This window comes from Papilio polytes, unplaced genomic scaffold, assembly GCF_000836215.1.
Source record: "Papilio polytes unplaced genomic scaffold, Ppol_1.0 DF823288.1, whole genome shotgun sequence".
Lineage (NCBI taxonomy): Eukaryota > Metazoa > Arthropoda > Insecta > Lepidoptera > Papilionidae > Papilio > Papilio polytes.
The window spans coordinates 2,382,920-2,393,000 of NW_013525916.1; the positions used below are offsets into that span (position 1 = coordinate 2,382,920).

Consider the following 10,081-nt stretch of genomic DNA (forward strand, 5'->3'; position numbering starts at 1 on the left):
CAGCCCAGGGCGCCGGATGCAAAAGGGCGGCAAGGACGCCCTTCTCGTGTGGATCTTTATTGCATTTAGTGGACGCCGTGGAAATCTCTAGGGCACAGGTCAATCAATGTTCATCGAATTTTGCATATTTTCAATCTAATATAAATGTCGATAATAATAAGTGGGAAGCGAATTGAATTCCTTGACTGCAGATGCCACCGGAATTGATCCCCAACGATGATGACGACTTCCCGGAGATCCAGGAAGCGATACAGGAGGCGCTCGATGACATCACTAATGACGTATTACAAGAAATACCAGAAGATATCCCCAACAGTATCGGTAACTTTTTATAAATTGTCTTAAAATTACTACTAAAGTTAAGCTGTCCTATCTTCCTTATACAATGTGATACTTCGATACATCTCTATCAGCAATCCTATCTGAATTCACTCCTTTAAGTCCTCTTTCACACAATCCATACTTTCGTCGGTCTTCCTTTACTTTTGTAGCCATCCTCTCCTCTGTGTTGACAGATGACAAAGACCCCGATTACACACCAGTGTCATCGGTGGCTTCACTGACCAGCGCGGAGTTAGAAGACCAAGATGTAGATGTCAAAGACGATACTTATTACGTTGCTTAGTTTATTACGAAATCAGCTACACCCGCGTCACAAAAGTTATGTGTTCTTCCAAATTGTTCTCCACATCTGTGTCTCATCGAGATCCCTCCAGAAGTTTAGGTCACAAACTCTAACAACTATCCATTCAAACTTTCACAATTAAAATATCGGTGAGATAGTAAGATATCAGAAAGTAAATTAGTTAATATAATATTCATCTTGTTTAGTTTGTTAGAATTTTTAGCCTAAAAGATTTACGAATCTCGATGAAATTTGGCATAGACGTAGAGAATAATCTAGAAGAACACATAGGCTACTTTTGTTTATTGATTCTACGAGTCGCAGGTGAAAGCTAGTTTTGGATAACAGGAAAGGAAATTGATAGTTTAAAATATATTTTAATTGTTGGTTTATTAATAAAAAGTTTTGATTTGGCAGTTTTTTTTTTCCTTTTTCAATATCTTTGTAAGCGATTTAATAATTAGAATATAACTAGTAGGTTTAGAATATAGATCGAACTTGTGTCTGTTGTTGCGAAAAGTGCAAATTGTCAAGAATGGAGTACCTTTTGCAATCCCAGATAAAAGATAGTTGTAAGTTAGCTCTACCTGAAGGCCTAAGGGATTTGATGAGCGATATTTCAAGAGAGGTCAGTTAACATTTTAGTTAATTAAGTAAAAAATAGTGAAATCATTCTACGTCAAAAGAAACTTAAATATTTGTTATTTGTAATATTTATGCACTAAAGTTTATTTATAAATTCATTACGATACAATGTTTATTTACAAAAGTGGTCAAACGCATACTGCCTAAACTATGCTCAAGGTCCGTCTTTTGCCCTCTTGAAGCTCCAATTGAAAAACTTTCTTAATTATTGGCTTAATTAGTGCCGGAGGTCTAATTTATCTTTCCTATTCCATCCTTCACGTACAAGGAAAGAAGGAGAAGTTAATTTAGCAGAGAATAAGACACAAGTAAAGTATCCTCTTACTGTGCGTCCTTTCCTCTGTTGATTAATGGTAGACAACCTGTGGTTGCAGGAAATCTATAGGCATTTTGGCGAGTTTCAGTGTCCGCTTACTCGTCACCTTACACTATAAAAAATTAACCCGATCGATACGTTGTGCGTACATAAAATTATAACAATCTCACATTATTTAACAGTCAGATTTATTTATCTTTCCTAGTCATAATTCTAGGTCTTACGAGCAAGACCACAGAACCTGTATCAATTCATCGCTGATTATCTAGCAGCTATGTTGGTTGCGCGTGAGACGTTGACCATTGCTGGCCATGTATGCAAAGGTGTTTGTGACTGCAGTTGCGAACCGGAATTGGATGACGAACTGCGAAATATCGGATTGAGTCCAGAAGAAGTCGATGAAGCTAAGAATATTATAATTCGATACTTAGAAAAAGATAAAGGTTTTTTATTTTTATTTTATCTGGCTTATAAATGTCGCATATAAAGATTTTTTTGTCCTCAAAATAGTATAACGTAGCTTTATTTCTATGCTTCTATTGTTTTGAAGTGGTTAAATTGTTCAAACAAAAATCGTTTATAAATTCGTCGTAACTTAACCCGAGACTGTTTATTGTTTATACGAGAAATAAAGATATTTAAACAAATGATAATAATTCAAAACGGTTCGAGCATCAAAAACCATTTTAAGTAGAACTAAGTGGTACTTTTAATTCCGTTTGCGTTGGATTAAAAAGCAAAAGTTAGTAGCATATGTATCCTTCCAGACAATATTCTACAGTTGTGCAAAATTCAACGAGATTCGTTCAGCAGTTTAGGCTACAACATCCATGCAAACTTTCGCATTTATAATATTAGTAATATTACGCGTAGTGTCAATTATTCCAGTTAAAGAAGAGAGTTTGGTTGCTAAATTATTGAGAACAAACATAGACCAACAAAAAATACCGAACATACAAAAAGCAGTTAAGGCTGCCTACAAACGAAACTTACAACATAAATACTCTGATGTAAGAAACCATTATATCTCATAAGATTCCTAAAATAAACTTAGTAATCAAAGTATTTAACACGTATATTTTTTTTTTCACTTAACCATTTTCATACATATTTACAAATGTAATAGACTAGCTGTTCCCCTGCGACTTCATCCGTATGAAATTATTAAAATTTTATTTTATTATTTACATTTGTCAAATTATTACAAATGTCAAAATGACATGACATGATGAATCTTGCTTTCTTGATGTTGGCAGCAACTAATGGTCTCTTTCCCACATAAGGGTTTTTATCCAAAACAATTATCCCCTAAATTCAATGGCGTTAAATTATATAGCCTAAAGCGTGACGCAAGTGTAGGGCTTTTTATTTAAAAAAAAAAGATTATTAAAAAATATGCTGTGATTGCTGACGGCTTAGGCAACGAAGTAGTGTGTGTATAATCTGTATTATAATAGTATAGATTTTATTCCGTTCTCAAGGGTTCAAGCGATGACGTCACAAGAGCGGCCAAGAACACGCTAGAATTTTATTGGAAGTTGGGATCTGGTAAAAAAAATGGAGAGTCAAACGAAGAACAGGTAAATGCAAAACGTAAATAATAAATTTTTGTCAACTAAATTATAGCGATTCAAAGAGATTGATGGATTGCGTGAAAGGTGATCAAAAAGGGAGTGATGACTGAGATGATGTATGATAGAGTTATGTGGAGGACAAAAAACTATTGCGTCACTACGGGAGAAGGATGATGATGATGAATTAAATTAAATCAATTACGTAGTAGTGTCGCCATCTGGTGGACTTTCAGGGATCAATTAACGCTGGACATCAAGCCGATGCCTCGTCGTCAAACAGTTCGCAATATATGTTCAAAAACATTGTCTATGATGGAGGAGTGAGTTACATTTTACACTAGCTTTCGCCCGCGAATCCGTCAACGCGGAATTTAAAACATCTAATTAGGCTGTGTTCTTCCAGACTTCAGCAGTTTAGGCTACAAATTCTGACAAACATTCATCTATCTAAACTTTCGCATTTATAATATTAAGGACCTCCCCCAGTTGTCTGATAACAATTCAACGTGTAAAATATGTTATGAAAATATCGGATTTTGTTCCCTATATGACAGTGACGTCATTTTAAGCTATCTGAGCCTCTATCAGACAGTGTTGGGACATGTCCTTATTAAGATATATTTATGTGTAATCTGTTTAGTTTCCACTGCCGAAATATCTGTAGATAAAAACATAACTGGTCTAACTTTTTAAGTAGAAAGAGGTGGTTTATGAAAGTTTTTTAAAAATATGTCTCTTTTAGATTAACGATTTATACGTCTCGAGTAATTGTAAACCATGTAAGTACGAAATTAAATGTTGTATAATTTTTTAATTACTACTAAATTAGTGGCTTTTTAATAACTTAAAAAAATGATGTAAAAGTAATCACTTAAGAGCGTGCGCACACCTTTGACTAAACTATGGCATAACTGTTTAGTCTTGCTTTGATTCATTTGAGCTTGGAGGTGCGCACACAATTCGATTTTTAGTTGTGCAACTAAACAGTTGAATTGGCTGCGAAACAATCGACAATCGCACATCGTTGTGCGACAGTTTAGTCACAAGTGTGCGTCCGCTCTAAAAAGTTTTTTTTTTAATTTGTAATGTTACGCACTAGCTGTAATTTTATATAAATTTTATGCAATATTTATGTAATTTTTAGATAAAAATAATTCCTTAACTTCACTAGCGGGATCTTACGGGATACCTCTTGTAAGTAAACAAACAAATAATAAGGAACAATTAACTAAACCTAATAATGAAAACGAACACTTAAAAGTGAAACAAAAGAAATCAGATAAAAGACAAGTGCATATAGATTTAGGTGAAATGACAGATAAAAATGAAATTGTTGGAGAAATCGTAAAAGATGGGGAAGAATTTGGTGATGAAGGATGTGGATATATCGATGATGAAGTTTTATACGCTGATGATGAATCTGATATATCCATCACTGAAGATATAATTGAAGAATAAAACAAAATAGTACCAAAATATGTGTAAAATGCAGGGTACATTTCAGTTGGCACGTCAATACAAGAGTACTCTTGTAACTGATGTGCCAACTCAAGGACGTCGGTTTTGTTTTTTAATAAATAAATTTTTCGGTTTGAAATAATCTTTATTTTTTTCTAAGATAAACTAAATTACAAGCTAATCGTAGGGCAAAACTTAATTGTCTAAAAAATATTTTTTGGTCATAAAAATAGTACAAATTTTCAATATATAAAATAAACATTCGTTCTACATAATAATAAACATATGTACTATGTAACCATGTTTAAATGCTCAACATATATATAAAATTCAAATAGCAAATAAACTGTATTAACTAAAATTAGTGTTTAAATAATAAAACTTAGTAATAGATTAGTAGAAATCACAGCAGACCTCGATACCATATAGAACCATAAATATCAACTTAAAAAATATTGCTATCAAACGTGAAAAGGAACGGATATATCTTCTATCTCTGTCGGACAAACAGTTCTAATGTATATCCATCTCGTTCATTAAACGTGGCATCTCAAAAAGGTGAAACGGAACGGATTTATCTTCTATCTCTGTCGCACACACAGCTCTAATATATATCCATCTCGCTCACTGAACGATGCTTGTCATAAGGCAAATATTTTGGTCGAAATTGGATTGTTGATATTAATTGAAAGACTAGGTTATTTTAAATATAATTGTTCGATATGCAACTAACGTTTATAATTAATTTTATATACAGATATACTTAAAAACTAATAAATCTAATTATTTAAGACTATTTGGGTGGAAACAGGTTCGGCAAAAACTATATTTAAAAGGTTTTGTGCGTTTTATTATATTATGGGTTATAATATCATGAACTCTTGTTATGTACATGTTTATATATCTTAGACCTAAATATTTAAGTGCAAACGATATAAGAACCGAATTAAATAGGAATATTTGAGCTACCGTATTCAGAGATCTTCGTGCACTTTGGTATTAATAAAATAAATTTTAAAATATCATAACATCTTGCAGTTTTCTTAAAAAAATACATTTTAAAACAATTATCTACAAATGTGTTTTCTATATATTTTATTATGCAAAAAAAAACAACATGGTTTTTAACAATTCCTAAACATAAGCCTACTTCCACTAGGCTAGCGTTGACGCGCGGATAATCCGCACTAGTGGAAATCAGACAACTACTAAAGCTTACTCAAAAAATGGATTTAACTGCGCTAAACACTGTCAGAACGACGCGCCATTATTAATATTAACAGAAATGAGACTGGTATAAGCTAACAATAATAAAAAAATAATATATATATATATACGGCAGATTACTGAAACGACATTGCAATTTGTAACAACGTCTTAATAAGACGCTTAAACAAATTCTATTATTTGACGTCTCTTAGATTTCGAAGCAAATTACATAAGATTCGTTTCAGTAATCCGCAATTCTGGCGAAATGTAGTCGACAATAGTCATGGATGTTTCTCAGTCGTGTCATTAAAATTAGATGTACTTGTGGTCAGATGTTGTCGACGCCGCTGCCCATCAGCTTGTTACCGTATTCACTTAGCACCTGTAAAAAAATCTTATAAAAACCTTAAAGTGAACCTCTTGGGTTCGCGATAAGTTTTTTCGAATATCTTGACGGCTCGGAACATGGCACTAGTTGCATATATACTAATAATATAAAGAGGAAACATTTGTATTTTTGTATGTATTAAAACTCAAAAACTACTGGACCTGTTTAGTAAAAATTGTTCGATAATAGAAAGCTACACTATCACCGAGTCACATAGGCTACTTTTTTGTTATTTTTATAGTTCACACAGATGAAGTCGCAAGCAACAGCTAGTCAACTAGTATCTACTAATATTATAAAGATTTTTATTTTAGTATGAAGCGCAATAACTCCAAAACTACCGGGCGGATTTTAAAAATTCTTACACCATTAAAAAGCTACGTTATCAGTAACATAGACATGTGAAGTAAACCAACCCGCATTAGGCCAGCGCGGTTGAGTATGGCCTAGTCCCCCTAACTTAAGTTAGGCTCCGAGGCTTCGGTGGGGATATATAATGTGATGTTGAATAGCTTTTTTTTGTGTCGGGGGGGGGGGAGGGGGGCGAATCTTCAAAAGATACAATGCCTTTTGGGGGAAGGGTTATGTAGGATTTCACCTACTAAAACCCATCCTCTAGTGACATTGACGAAGGTTCAGGGATCTCCAAGGAACACACCGGTACCTTTAGCACTGATGTTGAATAGGCGTATATATTGTAGAGCACTGCCAGAATACTAACCTTGTATATGAATATATAGTGATGTCTGTTGGCGAGCGCGTGCGGGCGCTGCGAGCGCAGGCGGCGCACGACGCGCGGCACGTCCACTGCGCCGGCGGCCAGCGCGCGCGCGCACGTCTCCAGCGCCACCGCCGCCGCCGCGCGCCCCGCGCCAGACGCGCACACGCACACGCACGGACGCACGCCTGCCGTAGCACGGAAATACACATTTCTCAAACATTTAGGACCTGTCCCACCACTGGCTGATATAGGCTCAGATATCTTAAAACGTCACTGTCACATAAGGGAACGAAATCCGATATTTCCATCACATTTACACGTTGGATTGTTCAGGCGATTTACAATTTGGTACGAACGAACATGACATACGGTCGATATCACTTATATTATAAATGTGAAAGTTTAGATGGTGTTTGTAAGAATTTGTATTTTACAGTTGAACGGATCTGAATGAAATTTGGTACTGATTTGATTGTCTGAAAAACCACTTAGGCAACTCACTTTTGTTTTTTTTATTACAAGCGGACGGAGTCTCATGCAAAAGATCCATCTCATTCAAAATGATTTATGATATTACGATACTCTAAGGATTTGAAATTCAAACTGTGTCAATCTATACTAAGATTATAAAGAGGAAAGATTTGTATTTTTGTATGTATTGAAATAACTCAAAAACTACTGAGACGATTTTAAAAATTCTTTCACCTTTAGAAAGGTAATTTATCTGTGAGTAACATAGGCTATATTTTTTAATTCCTAGCGGGCAAAGTCGCGTGCAGCAGCTAGTTAGATATACTTGTGTAGTAGGCGAATACAGTATCGGAAATACGGTAGGGCGAGGTTAGGTGACTACAAAGCGCATAACACTTAACACATTTTTCCATCGTATTCATGGTTAACAAAAAGGGAGCCGGAGTAATCTTGCCCAGGGCGCTTGTAAAACCGGCAAAGGACATAAATGAATGAAACTTTGTTAAAACGCAATTTAAAACAATATTTTAAAAAAATGTATCTTAGTGACCTTGAATATGACAAAACACACACTGAAAATGGCTTTTAAAAAACGAATAAGGTAATACCATCTTGTTCGTGTGCAGTCTTCATGTTTCTGAAGTTCCCCTGTCGCGTGCCGTTAGCGCGCATCATCTCCTCTGCCCGGGCAGGGGAGTAGACATGCGGGCCGCGGCCGGACGCGCGCCCTTCACTGCGCAACTTCGATAGATTGTCTAGCGATGACTTGGTGTCCTCGCCGTAGATCACTTCCACACCTAGAGTAAACATTTACAGCTCTCTGAGTACTTCTCCCGTTTACTGTGAGATATATACACTAAAAAGTAAACGAATATACCCGAAGATGCTTGCGATAAAACTTTTAGTTTGATTGCTATTCTTCTATCTTTTGATGCTTCTAAAGAAATCTTTCTAACTAAAGTTACAAATATTATGAATGCAACAAATGGATGGATGTTTGTTATAGTTTTGAGTCTAAACTGCTGAACGGATCTCGATGAAAGTGTCGATGTAAATAATAATTTGAAACAACAAATGCTAGTTACTTTTGCCTATTTTTTAATTCCACGCGGACGGAGTCACGACCAAAAACTAGTAATGTATGATGCATTAATATGTCACCTTACTAGGTTTAATTCAGTTATCTAGATGTTATTATAAACATATATAAGTTACTTTAAACAATACATAGTTATGCGTGACTTAAAAAGAATAATTACCTTCTTCATCATATTCTTTAGCAGTCTGTGAGATCTTCATGTAACTCCTCATCTCTGATATAAAGTCTATCACGGAGTCGTAATCCTCTGGAACTCCCTTAGCGGGCCAGAAGTACCAGAGGTGCGTCACCTCCCTCCAGGTCCTGGTGCCGAGGTGGACCAGCTGCAGGCTGGAGATGGCGTACTTGTCGCGCTGTTCCCGCTTCTTCAGCACCACCTGGAAGTCTCCGAAGCACCTCTTGTTGTCGGATACCTCTGATGGTGGAAGATATTCGAAGCATTTCTCCTAGAAACAGATAAGACATCGAAGAAACGTCTTGTTTGCGATTGTATACTATAAACATTATGGAATTTATTTTTCAATATAAAACATGAATATTTACACCATAGACTAAATTTTCGCTCTTTGTACATTGCGAAATATTTACATTAAATCTTTTTTTCTCTTGATTGCCGTGTATTTTACCTTCTTATGTTTCAAAAATGCATGTTTTCTGTTAGAATTAATACGCACAATTTACTAAAAACATTATAAATGCAAAAGTTTAGATGGATGGATGTTTGTTAGAGTTTGTCGCCTAAACAGTTGAACAAATCTTGACGAAATTTGGCATAGATGTAGACCATAGTTTGAAAAAAGACATGAGTCCTTTTGATTTTTTTTAAATACCACGTATCGCAGTCGGAAGCTAGATGCCTACCACTCCATTCTCCATATATTCGGTGAGCATGACGATAAGCCTGGAGTTTTGTTCCCAGATCATCCGCCAGAAGTCGTGTACCGTGTTGGCGAGCGGCGCCTGGCACAGGATGTAGTAGTTACGGATGTTGCCTGGACCCTGCAAATAATAATTCAATATTATAGAAACAATATTTAAATTCCCTTTCCAAGAAAGCTTGAAACCTAGAAATGTTAAACCCGGTGTTATGCGTGCCGTAGTCCCTATTTTAGTCCATTTCCCCGTTCATCAATTTCCTATAAGGATTGGTTACGGACGGTGAGGGTGCATAAGAAGGGGAAATATCCTTCTGTGTTTCTCAAATCCCGTCGATTAAATTTAGGCAACGCATCTGTAATTGCGATTGTCTATGAGCAGCATTCGCTTCATTATTTCAGCGAAGTTAGTTGGCCATTTTGTTTGGTATGTTACGATATTAAAACCCACAATACTTCTTCGACGAGATTAGATTCGAAACATGATTGTATAGCACACATAGTAACTTAATTGTTATTTAACTTTACAGTAATAGATAAAAAAATAGTTCAAATTGCCTAAATGAAACACATATATCTGAATTTGTGTCTAGGCAAATTACAAACAGACAGTGTTAACGATTTACCGGTAACAACCAAAACTCACCGTGACATAGTTAGCATTGATATATTCCGTGGTGGGGTCATTGCCGAGCCTGGT

At 35.6% G+C, this 10,081-nt stretch overlaps 2 protein-coding genes across 3 annotated transcripts; one reads left to right on the top strand and one right to left on the bottom strand.

The window, feature by feature from the left end:
• The first annotated feature begins 1,117 nt into the window (after positions 1-1,117).
• LOC106105004 lies at positions 1,118-5,670 on the top strand. 2 transcript variants are annotated; one of them, XM_013285202.1, is made up of 7 exons: positions 1,118-1,253; positions 1,804-2,029; positions 2,475-2,596; positions 3,068-3,166; positions 3,394-3,480; positions 3,903-3,939; positions 4,305-5,670. In XM_013285202.1, the coding sequence occupies exons 1-7, from the start codon at positions 1,161-1,163 to the stop codon at positions 4,616-4,618; spliced, it is 978 nt and encodes a 325-aa protein (XP_013140656.1). In that variant the 5' UTR covers positions 1,118-1,160; the 3' UTR covers positions 4,619-5,670. The 2 variants fall into 2 exon arrangements, with proteins under 2 accessions (XP_013140656.1, XP_013140657.1); XM_013285203.1 differs by having other exon boundaries at positions 4,332-5,670.
• On the bottom strand, positions 4,749-10,075 carry LOC106105005 (receptor-type tyrosine-protein phosphatase alpha-like). The gene is made up of 6 exons (XM_013285204.1): positions 10,028-10,075; positions 9,368-9,505; positions 8,667-8,952; positions 8,016-8,204; positions 6,937-7,121; positions 4,749-6,209 (listed from the first exon to the last, which is right to left on the bottom strand). The coding sequence occupies exons 2-6, from the start codon at positions 9,428-9,430 to the stop codon at positions 6,156-6,158; spliced, it is 777 nt and encodes a 258-aa protein (XP_013140658.1). The 5' UTR covers positions 9,431-9,505; positions 10,028-10,075; the 3' UTR covers positions 4,749-6,155.
• Positions 10,076-10,081: the final 6 nt, after the last annotated feature.

What these genes read in the sequence shown, in the direction of transcription:
- LOC106105005 (XM_013285204.1), bottom strand. Translation starts at nt 9,430, where the DNA reads ATGATCTGGGAACAAAACTCCAGGCTTATCGTCATGCTCACCGAATAT. An exon ending in GACTGCACACGAACAAGATG is followed by an intron (nt 7,122 to 8,015) that starts GTATTACCTTAT and finishes GTGCTACGGCAG; the next exon opens with GCGTGCGTCCGTGCGTGTGC. An exon ending in ACTATATATTCATATACAAG is followed by an intron (nt 6,210 to 6,936) that starts GTTAGTATTCTG and finishes ATTTTTTTACAG; the next exon opens with GTGCTAAGTGAATACGGTAA.
- LOC106105004 (XM_013285202.1), top strand. Translation starts at nt 1,161, where the DNA reads ATGGAGTACCTTTTGCAATCCCAGATAAAAGATAGTTGTAAGTTAGCT. An exon ending in ATACTTAGAAAAAGATAAAG is followed by an intron (nt 2,030 to 2,474) that starts GTTTTTTATTTT and finishes CAATTATTCCAG; the next exon opens with TTAAAGAAGAGAGTTTGGTT. An exon ending in CTCGAGTAATTGTAAACCAT is followed by an intron (nt 3,940 to 4,304) that starts GTAAGTACGAAA and finishes TGTAATTTTTAG; the next exon opens with ATAAAAATAATTCCTTAACT.